This window comes from Dipodomys spectabilis, unplaced genomic scaffold, assembly GCF_019054845.1.
Source record: "Dipodomys spectabilis isolate Male_0828 unplaced genomic scaffold, ASM1905484v1 ptg000073l, whole genome shotgun sequence".
Lineage (NCBI taxonomy): Eukaryota > Metazoa > Chordata > Mammalia > Rodentia > Heteromyidae > Dipodomys > Dipodomys spectabilis.
Window position 1 is genome coordinate 4,436,487 of NW_024870750.1, and position 15,664 is coordinate 4,452,150.

Sequence of the window (15,664 nt, forward strand, 5' to 3'; positions counted from 1 at the left end):
CTTTCAAGCAGCTCCGAGGGTCTCCATTCTTTCCACAAACTCTAGGTATTTGAGCAAGTACGGGTTGCTTTCAATGATTTTTGTTTGTTGCACAGTGATTGCTATGATATGAGCATTTCAGTAACTGTGAATTTTGTTTAGTCTTTCTTTTCTTGGCACAGTTCACCATGCCTACTTGTGTGGCTTATGTTTTAAGTTTTGCAATTTGCTTTCCTTTGGGCACTTTTGAGGAAGAGGATGCCATGACTTTTATGTTGTCTGGGGAAGAGTGGTAACCTCCCCCCCGTGGTCTCTTTATCTATAAACAATTTGGCTTTCTGAAATGCACGGTTTATCATTGAATGAAGGGGATGGGAATTTGGCTTCACGAACCGTGCGATTTAACCCTTTTCTCAGAGGCTAGTGTCCCTGGCTTCGAACTTAGGCTGTTTGGTCAATGCCGTCACGGGCTCCGGCGGTCCCTCTCGGCAGAAAAGCACAACTGGGTTTTTGCGGGCCCACAAGGCCACGTCCCCTCCCGCCCCGCTGTTGGGGTCGGAAGAGGATATCCAACTACAAGCCCCCAGCCTTTTGGCATAGCGGTTTCGAAGGCGGTTGCGGCTTCGGGTCTGCAGATCTGAGCCCTGGCTGGGCAGGAAAGCATCCATATTCCTAGTCCGGTATCCCTCTTCGCGGTTGCGCCCTAGGAGCATGGAGATGTTGGGGTTGCGGACGGCGTAGATGACAGGGTTGATGGCCCCATTCGCCCAGGTCAGCCAGACAGCCACGACGTTGAGGATGGAGGGCGCCTGCGTGGCCTGGGCCTGTCGGGTGGCAGCCAGCAGCACCAGGAAGCAGTAAGGACCCCAGCAGCAGATGACAAAGACGATCATGATGAGCACGGTGGTGGCGGTGCGCACCTCGCTGAAGAAGCGCAGGACGCGCGCGTAGGTGGTCACGGGCCGCACGCGCACGTCCGACAGGCGCACCGTCTTGCAGATGTGGTAGTGGCAGAAACACATGAGCAGGAAGGGCAGCAGGTAGCAGGCCACCACCAAGCCCACGCTGTAGGCCGCACCCAGCTGCGCGGGGTCCGGGGAGGTCCGGTAGAGGCAGCCGTGGAAGCTCTGCGCGGCGGGCGGGTCCCGGGCAGCGCCGAGCAGCTCCCAGGGCAGGGAGAAGCCCAGCGCCGCCAGCCAGGCTCCGGCGAGCAGCTGCAGCGCGCGGCGGCGGCCGATCTTGTCCCGGGGCGGCCGCACGATGGCGCAGTAGCGGTCGAGCGAGATGAGGGCCACGCTGAAGGTGGACACGATGCCGAAGCACGAGCTGAAGAAGCGGCTGGCGGCGCAGAAGCCGCGCCAGGGCCCCGCGGAGTCGGGGGCGGCGGCGCTGGAGGCGGCGGCGGCGGCGGAGGAGGCCGCGCTGGCCGCCGAGGGCGCCGAGCCCCCCGGGGGCGTGAAGAGGTCCAGGAAGGCGGCGGGCAGGCAGAGCAAGGCCGTGAGCAGATCCGACAGGGACAGGGACAAGATGAAGGCGTTGGTGACGGTGCGGAGCTGCCGGTGCTTCACGATCACGCCCATCACCGCGCAGTTGCCCAGGCTAGACAGCAGGAAGATGAGCAGCAGGACGAGCGCCTGCGCCGCCACCGCCGCCCCGTGCGACAGCGGCGGCGCAGCCTCGGGGCCCGGCGCCGCCGGCCTCGCCTCCCCGGCCTCGGCCGCCGCCGCCGCCCGCGGGCCCCCGGCGCCCCCCGCCGCCGCCGCCCCCGGCCCGCCCAGGCCGCCGCCGCCCCCGGCCGCAGCGCCGCCACCCCCGCTCCCGTCGCTCTGGTTCCCCAGCGCCGCGGCCGCCGCGCTCGCCACGGTGCTGAAGGAGAGCGCGGCCAGCGAGGCCGCGGAGGAGGCCCCGCCGGGAGAGCCGGCGCCGGGGTGCGGGCTGCGCGGCCAGGCCAAGGCCATGCTCACTGGTGGGCGAGCCGGCTGCTCCTCCATGGGGCCCCGCGGCGGCGGCCGCGGGTCTGTTCATCCCGCACTCGGGACGGGAGGCGACGGCTGGGCCAGGGACCTGGCTCAGGGTGGGGCGCCCGCGGCGGGGAGTCGGGCTCCGCCGGGGCCCCCAGAGGGGTGGAGGTCGCGCGGGACCCGGCCGATCCTTTGACGTGGATTCCAGGCGTTGCCGAGGGAACCGCGTGTTTACGCAGGGAACGCGGGGCGGGACGCCAGCCCTGTACCCCAGAAAAGCCAGCCCATGACACCCCTCCCCACACACACCTGCTCCCACCGCCCGCCCCAAAGTTTCTTGGCCAGGGATCTGGGCATCGGAGTGCCAGCCGCCAAGTCCACCTTCTTAAGTCCAGCTGGAAAGAATGACACCACCAGCACACAAATGCGCAGGCACAATGGTGCGGTCTTACTTTCCTGTTGGGCACCCATGGCCTAGAGGATGGCCTCAGAGAGGAGGCTTTGCTTACTTCCCATGGGTGATTTTGGCGTATGCTGGTAGGAAAGGAATCTAGACCCTGAAGTGAAAATTCACACTGTGAGATCCTAAACTTGAGATTATAACTAGTCTCTTGTCCAGCTTGTGCTAAAGCAAAGCACCGAGGGCCTCAGTCTCCATTTCAGATGATGTAGATCAGGGATACGGTCCAAGAATGTGCATAGGTGGTGATGATAAATGCTGGTCCGAGAACCACAATTTGAGAGACCCTGTGAAAATATGGCCTCTCTGGCTGACTCCCGGCATTCCTGGGAGAGGGCCTCTAAGTCTATTCTGAAACAGGGGTTTTGAGGACGTTGGTTCCTTGCCTGCCCTGCTGCAGTCTTCCATCTGATCTCAGGATCGTGGCATGTGTTGAGTCTAAGGTGCTGCCAGCCAGGCAACCATCACAGGCACAGCACCAGATACCCAGCATGGAGACACAGGAGCAGGACAGATGTGGCTGCCTAGGGAAAATGGACAGTGGGCCAGCAGCATCAGCATGACTAGGAACTTCCAGAAATGCAAATTCTCAGGCCCGACCCAGATTGACTGAATGTGACCTTCTGGGGGAGGTACCCAGCTTTTTGGTGCATGTTGTGGGAAGCCCTCCAGTAGATGCTGACACACAAGTGTGAGAAACACTATTTTAAAGAATGACTAGCACACTTCTGGCCCACTTCTGTTTTCGATTAGTCCTTTGAATGCTTGCTTCAGTGAAGTGAAATACCTTACAAAGGGAAGTACCTTTATGGTGGTGTCAAGTAAGACCAGCTTTCTCAGTCTCAACACTGTTGACTTTTGGGAACAGATAATTGTGCAGGAGCTGTCCTCTTCTACCCAACTCAGGAGCACCTCTTTCAATTGTGGCAACTAAAAATGTCTCAGAAATTGCCAAATTCCCCTTCAGGGAAAAATCATCCCCAGATAAAAGTCATTGAAGACAAAAAAATAGAATAACTATAGGGTCATTTATTTATCAAATATAAGCGTCTAACATTATGTTTAGTTTTAGGAAATGAAATAATGAATCCTGATCCCAAGAGGCTTACAGTATTAGGCGAACATAAATGTATAACATGGTGATATGTGCTGTTAAAAATGTATATGATCAAGCCAGATGCCAGTGGCTTATGCCTGTAATTCTAGCTACTCAAGAGGCTGAGGTCTGAGGATCATAGTTTGAAGCCTGTCTGGGTAGGAAAATCTCAGAGACTCCTACCTCCAAGTAACAACCAAAAAGCAAAAAATGGAGCTGGGGCTCAAGTGGTAAAGCACTAGCCTTGGAAAATAAAACCCTCAGGGACTGTGCCTAGGCCCTGAGTTCAAGCCCCAGGACTAGCAAACACTTTCTCTCTCTCTCCATATATATATATATATATATATATATACATATATATATATGTGAGACAGTCATTATTTTCATATATTGTCAGATAATATGGACTTGAGGTCTAGGCCCTTGAAAAAAATGACATACACATATGACGTATAGATACATGTATATATATCCAGTTAAGGATTATTTTGCATACTGTTATTTTGTATATTGTAGCTTATCTAACAAAAGAGTCTACTGAATTCATGTGATAAAAGAGAATATTTTAATGTTTTTACTTATAATTAACAATGATCAAATACTATTTTTTACATGTTTATGTGGAAGTATCAATTAGTAAGAAGGCACTAGTGAACATTTTATGTTTTAAATGTACTTAGTATATGGTGATAGAGTATGAGATTCACTTCTTGGTAATGATTCACTGATTAGTTTTTTTGTTTTTTTGGAAGTACTAGAATTTGAATTTAGGGCCTAAAGCTTGCTAGGCTGGCCCTCTACTACTTGAGCCATGCCTCCTTCCTTGCTTTTTGCTGGTGATTTTTGGAGATACCAAAATAAGTCACCAGCACTGGGCTCATGGATTGATTTCTACTGTCTTATTGTTTTTCAATAATATAGTATGCAAGCCTTTTTATAAAAGCTTTAAAGAAACTAGAGGCACATTCATGAGAGACTGTGTGTTTAAGGGGAATGAGGCCCTGGGTTCATGATTTTTTTTTAAAGCCTTAAAGTGATAGCAAAAATTTGATTAGCATTTGGTCTTTGTATCTGTTTATAGCACGCAGGTACCAATGAATATAGAAGCTGGGCTTTGTAACTCAGAGGCCAGCCTACAAACCGCTAAAATACAGTATGTCTGTTCAAAGATGTCAACACCCCGGCCCATCCTTCCAAGCCTAGGTATGCCAAGTATTGAGAACCTTCCAGTACTCCATCTGGCTTCCATGCAGCTTACTGAGAACATTTTTGCTCCAAGTTAGACATCAGAATGATAAGCTTGTGGATTTCATCGTTGTAAGTCCTATAATTACAGGTATTATTCAAAGAGCCTTTAAGATAACATACTGTAGTCATAACCATAGAGTCATGTTTTTAAAGTAATATAGGTTTTCATTTTATCTGGTAGGTTAATAACTAGGAAAAGTTCCTGAATTTTTAGCAGTTTGTATACTAAACATACCAAATACATTGGAAGATTGGAGTTATAATGACTTTTGATTTAGCCACAGTGTGGAATTTAGACAGAGCGGAAATTAGCTTACATGCATATCAGACATTGGTTTTTACACCATTAAGAGAGAATGTTACTTATAGATAACGACCTTTAGAAGGAAAGCCCACACAATCATGGAAGAGGTCACTTGAGAAGAAAGCCGTCCTTCAGTGGGTCGTCCTCCTCCACGGTCATGCTCGCAGCCCCGGTGTAATGGGCTCGTCCCGACACTTCCACTACCACAGCTTTAAAGTCACCACACTTTGCTTCCTGAGAAAGCAACATGGAATGAGCACACTCTCAAAATGTTGCATCCACATTTTACCTGGTCTAAAGTTGTACCCTTGATTCTTATGCTAAGGAAAGCCCAAGGATTAGTCCCATGGGCAATGAGAGATTTTAAAGGACAGTGACATGGTCAAGTGAGTTTGAGCTAAATTAGGTTGGAAAATGGGGGGACAAATTAGAGAAGACAGAGACTAGAAGCCCAGAAACTTAAGAGGTAGCCTTGACTCACTGATTGAATCCAGAGTCACTAGGTAGTTTTTGGTAATGATGGAGGAGGACTAATATAAAGAATTAGGAGGTGGAACTAACTGGCCTGTTGACCCATGACAGTGTGGAAAGTAAGGAATTAGGAATCAGGTACGCATGACCATAGTTTCTAGCTTGGAAGTGATACTAGCGATGGCATTAATCAAGATGAAGGAGGAAGGGAAGGAAGAAGGGAGGTTGGGAGAGAGGAAGGGAGGATTTTTTTCATGGGTTAGAGTTTGTGATGCTTTGTGGACAGAATTTAGAGATGACTATAGAAAACATGTAGACTCAGAAATTGGTGCAGGATAGGCACTGTAATGATGAAGGTATGTGCGTAGGCAGTAGATAAGAATAAGCCTAGAAAATGATGAAAATGCCCAGTGACATCCAACTGTAGATGAGACGAGAAGGAATCTAAAGATGAAAGGCTGGAGACATGTAGTTGGAAGGCCAGGAACAGAAACTAGGACAGGGAAAGAGACTGAAAAGACATGGTCAGAGCCTGGAAAAGCCCATACAGACAGCAGGTGTGTGTGCACGTGAAGATGTTGGTAAGCATGATTAATACCATGCTTGGACATTTTACCTGCAGGATGTTTTATTTTGTAATTTTTAAGAATGACTGCATATAAGGATAAAATGTCAAATATTAAATTAGGGTAGAGTAATTTTACTATCTTTTTATAAAGCTGTTATAATATCAAGCCTCAGGAACTTTGGTTTTTTTTTTGTTGTTGTTGTTTTTGGGTCCAGTCGTGGGTCCTGAACTCTGGGCCTGGGCGCTGTCCCTCAGCTCTTCAGCTCAAGGCTAGCGCTCTACCACTTCAGCCACAGCACCACTTCCGGATTTTTCTTTTTGCTTATGTGGTGCTGAGGAATCGAACCCAGGGTCTCATGCATGCAAGGCAAGCACTCTACCACTGAGCCACCTTCCCAGCCCGCTTTTGTTTTGTCTGGTGACAATATAAAAGCAGTTCTTAAAAGGAAAAGGTCTGGTGAGGGAAACACATTCATAGTCTTGCTTTGCTGCTCACTGAGTAGATTCTGGTAAATTACCCAACCTTTCTAATGTTCTTCATTTATCATCTCTGAAAGAGGATGAGAACAGTACTAATTTGGTATTCTAGTAATGTTTAAATGAGATGTTTGTATAAAGTTCTTGGTTTAGAAATTGACATGGTAAATTACCTAACAAATACATACATTCTTACTATTTTGTTGGTTGGTTTGAGACAGAGTCTCACTATGTATTCAGGCTGACCTGAAACGATGTAGCTCAGACTGCAGTCAAACTTGTGATATTTCTACCTCAGCCTCTTGAGTGCAAGTACCTCCTAGGCAAGTACCATCAATACCTGGCTTATCTTTATCTTAAATTTCAGATTCTGAGGACATAGTGTTCTAAATTCCTGTTTACAACATAGACGGTTTAGAAAATTTCATGATTGCTTTGTGATACAGAAAGATCTAATGTAAAGAAAATTCAAGCTGAGCACTAGTGACACACTCCTGCAATCTTAGCTATTTTAGAGGATTGTGGTTGTAAGCTGTCCAGAGCAGAAAAGTCCATGAGACTCAATCTTAAACTAACCAGGAAAATGCTACATAGGGGCATGGCTCAAGTGGTAAAGCACCAGCCATAACAAAAAGCTAAGCGAGAGCATGAGGGGAGTTCTAGCCTTGGGATAGGCATTAAAAACAGAAAAGGAAAGGAAAAGAAAGTGAAAAGAAAGAAAAGGAAGTCCAATATACTTTCTAAAAACAAGCTACATTTGGATAGACTCCTATGTTAAAGGGCTCTTAATGTGATTTATTTGTTCAATGTAGATTATTCATTCTGTAGATTTCATTTATCTACTATAAACAGATAAAATAATTAGCTGTGTTGGTATATGTAAAGCTTTATTTCATTACAAAAGTTCTAATTTTCTTCAACCTTTTACACCTTTACATCTTTTTTTTTTTTTGCTTATTGGAGATAAGAGTCTCACAGAATTTCCTTCCTGGGCTGGCTTTGAACTGTGATCCTCACATCTCAGCCTCCTGAGTAGCTAGGATTATAGGCGTGAGCCACCGGCGCCTGTCACCTTTACATCTTATTATATAAAATGAAATATTACTACAGAATAAAACATAAGACAAAAAGTACCATATTCTTGTTTATGTGGTTCTTAAATCTTCTGGTCTCAGGTCCACCTTTGGATTTGGGGACCTCCAAAGAGTTTTTATTTATATAGTTGTATCTACCAATATTTACTGTACTAGGAATAAAGATGTTTATTCATTGCTTCATCTTAAAAGCTTCTACATGTTAATATGTAAAAACTAAATTTTTGTGAAAAGAAGTATTTCCAAAAAAGTAATGACAAAAGTGGCATTGTTTTACACATATGCAAACCTCTTTCCTAACAGAAGATAGCTAGGTTTTCCAAGCTACTTCTGCCTTCTATTGGCTGGGATGTTGCCCATCATGTAGGCTCTGGAGAACTCCACTGAACACTCTTGAGAGAATGAGAGCGAAGAGCAAACACCTCGTAACATTATTGTGAACATAGTTTTGACTTGGGATCCCCAGAAACATTGTCAAATTCAAATAGTTTTTACAGGACTGCTCTAAATTTTTTTTCTACCTAGCCTGGTGATTAGTAGATCACACTTGTAATCGTAGTTACTCAGGGGGCCGAGATCTGAGGATCATGTTTCGAAGCCAGCCTGGGCAGCAAAGTATATGAGACTCTTTTTTTTTTGGTTGTGGGGCTTAAACTCTGGGCTTGGGTGCTGTCCCTGCACTCTTCAGCTCAAGGTGAGCACTCCACCACTTGAGCCACAATGCCACTTCTGGTTTTCTAGTGGTTTATTGGAGATAAAGAGTCTCGCAGACTTTCCTGCCCAGGCTGGCTTTGAACCGTGATCCTCAGATCTCAGCCTCATAAGTAGCTAGGATTACAGCCATGAGCCACTGGCGCCCAGTGATATATATGAGACTCATCTCCAGTGAACCTCCAAAAAGCTGAAAGTGGAGCTGTGGTTCAAGTGGTAGAGCACTAGCCTTGAGCAAAAAAAACTCAGGCCCTGAGTTCAAACCCCAGAACATTCTCTCTCTCTCTCTCCCTCTCCCTCTCTCTCTGTCTCACACACACACACACACACACACACACACACACACATTTTTCTTCTAAGGTTGTTATGGTGGTTAACCGTTCAGCAACTGCAGAGAGAGAGAGAGAGAGATCAGGAGGACTGTGGTTTGAGGCAGGCCCAGGAAAAAGGGCAGAAGGATCTCATCAATGAAAAAAAAACAAAACTGGGTGTGGTGGTGTGTGCTAAACAGTCCTGGCTATGTGGGAGGTATAAGTAGAATCACAGTCCAGACTGGCACCAGCAAAACATGCAAGACTTTTTCTGAAAAGCAAACATGTGCAGAGTATGGCTCCAGTGGTAGAGTATGTGACTTTGACAAATGCCATTAACCAGAGTTCAAACCACAATAACACACACACACACACACACACACACACACACACACACACACACACACACACACACACACACACACACACACACACACACACACACACAGAGTTTTTCTGATTATAATTCCAGCTACCTAGGAGGTGAAGATTAGGAGGATTTTGATTTGAACCCAGTCCAGCAGAAAAAAGTAAAATCCCATGTCAGCTAAGAAACAGGACATAGTAGTACATGCATGTGATCCCAGATATATGAGCCAGAGTGGCTCAAGCAAAAAGTACAAGTAACTGTGACAAAAACAAAAGCAAGAAGGTCTAGAGGGATGGCTCAAGTGGTACAGTGCTTCCCTCACAAGTGGAAGGCCCTTACTTCCAACCCTACTATTGTTAAAAAACAAGCAAAAAACTCTCATCCAAGAATTGAGTGAAGAAATTTATCCAACATTAACTGTTCAGTCTCATTTGCAAATAAGCAAAGGTGACACTCACCCTAACAGCCTTTCCTGTGAACACAGAGCCAGTTGCACTGCTCTTGAAGCCTCTGGTCTGGTTCAGTCCCAGAAGCCCTTTATGGTACTGTAAAGCAATTCGAGCTGTCACTCCTGAGCCGGTAGGGCTTCTGTCAACCTGTTTCAGAAACAGCAAAGATAGGAATGTTCAGTGTGGTTGTGTTCCATGGTACCTAGTGTGTGTCCCTAACAACTGCAGTGTTAATACCTGTTCATCTGCAAACACACAGATGTTGGTGGTGGGGTCCTCACTGTAAGCATCTTTCCCATCTGTTAATATAGTTCCATACAGAAAAGCCAGGTCTTCACTCTCAGGATGGCTAATTTTAAACTGCAAACAAAGTCATCACACACAAAATCAGTATGATTCAAATGCATCTCTATAACTCATGTAGTCAGGTACTCTTAGACATAGCTTTTCAATCTGCACTGTATTTGAAATTCTTTTGGGGATAAGACACTGAGTACTAGATATTATGTCACTATAGGTGACAGTAGCTTTATTGGAAGTTACAATTCTTAGGAAAGTAACAAATAGAGGTGAAGTAAAAGCCAGCAATAGAAGCAAGGACTGTAAGCAAAAGTTAACAAGATTCAGAAATTATTAGGGAAAAAAAAAAGCAGCAGGATGGAAAAAAGATGACAGTAGAGAATGAAGTCATTGGGTTCCATGAAAAGCAGCAGACAAACACACACAGAAGCAGGCCCTGGCAGAGGGGCCATACCCCTCAATGGTAAAGCACACTCAGGCCCAAAGATGTAAGGCTTCCAGGTCTTCTTGGGAGGTCCAGTTGTTTAACTTTTCGTGGATTTCTGCAATGTCTGATAGTATAATCAAGATTACCCTCATTTTCGTATAGTCTTACATTTAGCACCTTCCACTTTCACTTACCTGGCATTTAAAACATTTAAGACAAAGATAATAGTCTAGGAACATCAATTTTTTTCTTCCAAAGGACATTTGGGTATTTACAACATCATATGAGGCCAGACAGATTTATCAATATATACAGTCATGAACTGCGGATATATGTATATACCAAACAATTTTGCAGGCTGGACATTCCCACTTCCTCTAGAGCCTGACTTTAATCAGTACCCTATTCCTAGTACTGGAAACCTAAATGTGGAGGTATTTAGTTGGCTTCCTAGATATGATCCTTTCTCTTTCTCCACAGCACATAATAAGGTACTTGTCATGTGAGCAGAGATGGGACTGACCTGAGACTTCACTGCACCTGTCACCGCGCTAGCTGCATCCACAAGGTCCCTTGTCTTTGCAGAACACACATCAAGTCCTAACTTTTCTGCGCTGACAAATGCATAAAACGCTCCACCATATGCAATGTCTACTACCAACTTTCCATGTCCAGGAACATCTACCGTGAGATCTGAAAAGGTGTTTGAAAACAAATTTGGGTTTTAGTATTTGAACAAAAAAAATCACAGCATTTTAATATATCTGTTTCTAGAAACAAAAGTAGGAGTCATTAAGCCTTTCTTATCATAAAAAAAGACATAGGCAGAAGTCTATTTCAAATTGAGTAAACAGGCAAATGATAGCTAGACACCTCTTTCTATTTTAACTGGATAGTATTTGCGTAAAGTATAAGACATCTGAATGCCGTATGTTCCTCTACCATGGGTTAATTTTGTAGGGAACATCATAGAGGCTAAGAGAGGGAAAACCTTGGACATCTGTGAACACAGGGAGGAAAATGTACTAAAGCTAGTTTTAAACACTGAGGATGTTAATCCTATACACAAATTGGTTATCTTCAGCTATCGTGTCAAACTTTAAGAAAAGATTTTTCTATATAAATTATTCGCAAATATTTAGTTTACATGTTTTCATCTTAAACTTTCCTCCAGGCAAATACAGCCATTGTGGAATAGCTGATCTGCACAGTATATCATTTTGTTCAGAGTTTTAAGCACTCTTAAGTTGTCAACATACCTGAAGTTTCACCCAAAGGTGGGTTGTTTGAAATCCTTTATCCATGTTTCCAAAGCAAGAGGGTTGGGTAATATTTGGGGACATTACATCTGGTTTTACCCCTTCTAATGTTTTCTTCTCTTCCTCTTTCCCATTTCAAGGTGGTCAAGTGGTCACTACTTCAGGGGCAGGGGAGGTGAAGCAGATGGCAAGAGAAGAAGCAGGGCTTTCTTAAGTTAATAAGGAAACCTAAGTTCTCAAGGGAAACACATTTTGTTAGTAAAGGAGCATACTGAAGGAATAAATAGTTCTACCAGTTTCTACCAGTCATCACATTCCCTTTGGACTCTGAAGTGAGGAGGCCAAAGGTCCTGGGGGCACACACAGCACCACAGGAGGGTGAAATGCTGTGCAGAGCCAGCTAGCCAGGAGGGGGGAAAAAGGGAGAGAGGGTAGGGCCACTTGAAGTAGCCTGGCCAGAGAACAAGATGAGGCTAAAGGGCCTTTCTCTCCAAAGCACAGACACATTTCAGAAACATTTGCTCGTATAAGGGGACAGACACAGAAAAGATGAACTAAGTCACCCAGCAGGGCAGAATGAGGCCTCATTTGAGAAAGTCGTTTTGGTGTATGCGTTTTCACACTGTGTCATAAAACAATAGCAATGAGATGGGTTACAGAAGCTTCTTCTACTTTGTGTCAAAGTAGACCAGGTTTACAATCAAAGCAGTCACACATGCATGAGACCTTACAACACTGAATCAACGGTGTCTGCCTTGATGCTACGCAAAATGAAAAGCAGGTTGAATGAAGGGAAGCACAGGACTGCTGGAGCATGGGAACTAATTCCAAATGGTAGCTATAGGCATCATCAGAGGAAATAGGCGACAGGTTGTGGCCCTGTCCATTTGTCTCCTCTGACTCAGTGCTATTTAAACAGAGAATTGGCTGCCAATCCTGGCCAGAGGAGTAGGGCAGCTGGCTCTACTGAAGGAATCACTGAGCCAACAATCATTTCCCTAACCTACTCTTTCTAAAATGTTGGACACTTTCTTGGGGTGGGCTTGAATTTTGGATATTGCACCTCCGTGCGTTTCTGTTTCCCTCTCTTCAGAATGGAACAGATGCCCTTTAAGTTATTTCAGCCCACACAAAATTACTTACATTGAAAATTAAGATACTTTTTATCAGATGTGACTACAGCCTATTTGTTAGGTGTATTAAATATACAGGCTCATTAATGACTACAGCCCTCAGAAGTAGTTAATTATTTTCAGTTATCCACCAAACAAGTGGATAAACTCAGGATGAGGTAATCCAAAGCCCAAACTCTTTCCATTGAAGTATGAAACCTGTATGTTCATAGAACTCAATCCAAATTCTAAGGCTTTCCCTTTTATTCTAGTATAAGCTTACTGCTGGATTTTAACTTGACTTACTTCACATGAGATTCATTGAGCAACTTTTATATGATGACTATGCTGGAACATATAAAAAGCACAAGAATGAATAAAAGTTCTTTATTTTCTTGGAGTTAGTTGAACAAGAAATACTAGTTTTGCCAGGTGCCAGTGGCTCACACCTGTAATCCTAGCTACTCAGGAGGCTGAGATCTGAGGATCACAGTTCAAAGCCAGCCTGGGCAGGAAAGTCCGTGAGACTCTTATCTCCAATAAACCACTAGAAAACCAGAAGTGGCACTGTGGCTCAAGGGGTAGAGCTCTTGCCTTGAGCTGAAGAGTGCAGGGACAGAGCCCAAGCCCGGAGTTCAAGCCTCACGACCAACCAAACAAAAAAAAAATGCTAGTTTTTGAATATACCATATGCATGAATAAGTTGTAGTACTTAGTTTCCAGAAAATTGACATATATCTCCTTAAGCTAAAAAAAAATCTGAAGGATAAGAGAGACAGGCATTCTGATAAGCCTGGGTTCAGATTCTGATTCTGACATGTAATGTGGCTTCAATGTAAAATGGAACTTCTATTTCCCTAGAAGAGTTGTTTTGAGAATCCATGTGATGTATGGAGTGTGCCTAGCATAACCAAAGGCTAACATTAGTTTCATATTAATTAATATTAGTTTCATATTCAACAGTAATAGTGTTGTCAAGAGGACCAGATATCTACATTTGCCAGTCAGCACGTTTTCCAACTTTCATTCCTCAACAAATATCCATTGCCTACCTGCAGCTCTAGACACTTAGACTGGATGAATGCAACAAAGGAGTTTGCACGTTAGCAGGTTGGGTGGAGAACTGCACCCTCAAGGTGGATCCTGCTATCATTCTCAATTTTCATACTCTGATCTAGAAACTTAATTGCCAGGGTCACCAGGATGGGAGTGGGCAGAGCAGTAAACCAGAATAGCATTGTCTAGGCACAACATTTTTTTAAAAGTAGAGAATACAGCAGTGCACTTTCTTAATACTCAGAGTGACCGTGCCCATCACATACTGTGTGTGCTATCACACAGAAATGCTCTCAGGAACTATGTTCCTCCAGGGTACTGGCTGTCCTTGCCCTTACCCACGCAGGGCTACGAAACAACCCATGATCAATTCCAACAAAATCTAGTGCCTCCATCACCTACTGGGGCTGCCTCAGGGGAAGCTACCTGCTAGGCAAACTATTGAGGTTTCCCAGATGCAATCTTTAACACAAATTCATTCAAGTGCCAATCTGGATGCGACACCATTCTCTCCTAAAGGAGAAAGCATTAACTCCCTCACCAGTATTCTTCATCAATGTATTCAAGCTACCTGGGTTGGTTAATCTAAGACTGACAAATGCCATCTGGAATCCAAGCCAGACGAATCTGAAGTCACCACATCCAGTGGAGAGGAAAAGGAAAAGGCATGTTTAGAAACTTGTTTGGAGTTTACCAAGCATATTCTGAGTCTGCTTGGAAACTTGGTACGCTGGCTGTCCTTGGTGCTTAACTTTACCTTAGTAGTGTACCTTGCTTTATGTCACTGTGTCATCACCAGGAATGCCTGACAGGGCAGCATGAGGCGCTGAGTAAGGGGCACGCTCAATTCTTAATCGTCCAAGGCTTTCCTCAAGCGGTTGGATAGAAGTGCAAGATCATCGAATTGCAGGCACCCAATCTGCAGAGGTAAGCGGCTCACACAAGCTTGCAGTGATTCGAAATTACCCTGTCAATCGTTAGTAAGCGCATGCGAGTTGGGTTAGAAGGGTGGAACTGGCACCAGCACCGAGGTTAGCTAGGCTTGCAGAGTCCTGGGTGGCGCCCCCCTGCCCTGGGGTCTGGTAGGGTCCTCGGGTTACCTGAGGCCAACACGAAGGCCGGGACGCTGTGGAAGCGCACTGGGCCGCAGCTGCGGCCATCCTCGCACGCCACGAAGGCGGTCACCAGCCCGCAGGGACAGTGGATGTTGACGCGGGCCTCACGCGCTCCGGCGGGGGGCGCGGGCAGCAGCCCGAAGTCCAGAGCCAAGCGGCCCAGAGCCAGCACCGCGTGGCCGCACATGGAGCTGTAGCCCTCGTTGTGCAGGAATAAGACGCCCAGGTGCGCGTCGGGCAGCTCGCTGCGCACCAGGACCGCCCCGTACATGTCCCGGTGGCCCCGGGGCTCCAACATCAGCCTGCGCCTCACGAAGTCGAGGTGCTGCCGCATGTAGCGCCGCTTGGCCAGCAGCGTGGGCCCGACCACCTCCGGACACCCGGCCAGCACCACGCGCAGGGGCTCGCCGCCCGTGTGCATGTCCACCACTGACAGCGCGGGCGTCCCCGGGTCGTGTGGGGGAAGCCGGGGCACTGCCAGCACGCTCTCCATTCTCGGCGGACAGTGACTCTGTGATGGCGCTCGCTCCAAGGCCCGGATCAGCACCGAAACCCACTGGAGGCGGGTGAGAGCTTGGCAGCTCGGAGGCGGGACCTGCAAGCCGTGATGAGCGGGGGCGGGGCCTCCAAGCCGTGATGACGAGGAGGGCGGGGCTTCCAAGCCGCAACGACGGAGGGGGCGGGACCTCCAAGCCTAGACAACTAGCGGGGGCGGGGCCTCCAAGCCGAGAGGATGAGCGGAGGGCGGGGCCTCAAGCCCAGACATCTAGCAGGGGCAGGGCCTCAAAGCCGTGAAGACGAGCGGGGGCGGGGCCTCCGAGACGTGAGGACGAGCGGGGGCGGGGCCTCAAAGCCGTGGGGACGAGCGGGGGCGGACCCTCAAGGCGAGACAACTA

General features: G+C 46.7%; 2 protein-coding genes across 2 annotated transcripts; both read right to left on the reverse strand.

Moving 5' to 3' along the window:
• Positions 1–304: 304 nt before the first annotated feature.
• On the reverse strand, positions 305–1,970 carry Gpr135 (G protein-coupled receptor 135). The gene has a single exon (XM_042682616.1). It carries the CDS (start codon positions 1,968–1,970, stop codon positions 393–395), a length of 1,578 nt encoding a protein of 525 aa, XP_042538550.1. The 3' UTR covers positions 305–392.
• A 2,068-nt stretch (positions 1,971–4,038) lies between these two features.
• On the reverse strand, positions 4,039–15,320 carry L3hypdh (trans-L-3-hydroxyproline dehydratase). Its single transcript, XM_042682610.1, has 5 exons — positions 14,754–15,320; positions 10,750–10,919; positions 9,737–9,859; positions 9,509–9,646; positions 4,039–5,282 (listed from the first exon to the last, which is right to left on the reverse strand). The coding sequence occupies exons 1-5, from the start codon at positions 15,259–15,261 to the stop codon at positions 5,157–5,159; spliced, it is 1,065 nt and encodes a 354-aa protein (XP_042538544.1). The 5' UTR covers positions 15,262–15,320; the 3' UTR covers positions 4,039–5,156.
• Between the last annotated feature and the right edge of the window lie 344 nt (positions 15,321–15,664).

Bases quoted from the DNA above. Each gene is read 5' to 3' on its own strand.
- Gpr135 (XM_042682616.1), bottom strand. From the start codon at position 1,970: ATGGAGGAGCAGCCGGCTCGCCCACCAGTGAGCATGGCCTTGGCCTGG.
- L3hypdh (XM_042682610.1), bottom strand. From the start codon at position 15,261: ATGGAGAGCGTGCTGGCAGTGCCCCGGCTTCCCCCACACGACCCGGGG. The intron at 9,860-10,749 runs GTCAGTCCCATC...CTTTGTTTGCAG, and splicing joins CAGGTGCAGTGAAGTCTCAG to TTTAAAATTAGCCATCCTGA. The intron at 9,647-9,736 runs GTATTAACACTG...TTTCTGAAACAG, and splicing joins GTGTGTTTGCAGATGAACAG to GTTGACAGAAGCCCTACCGG.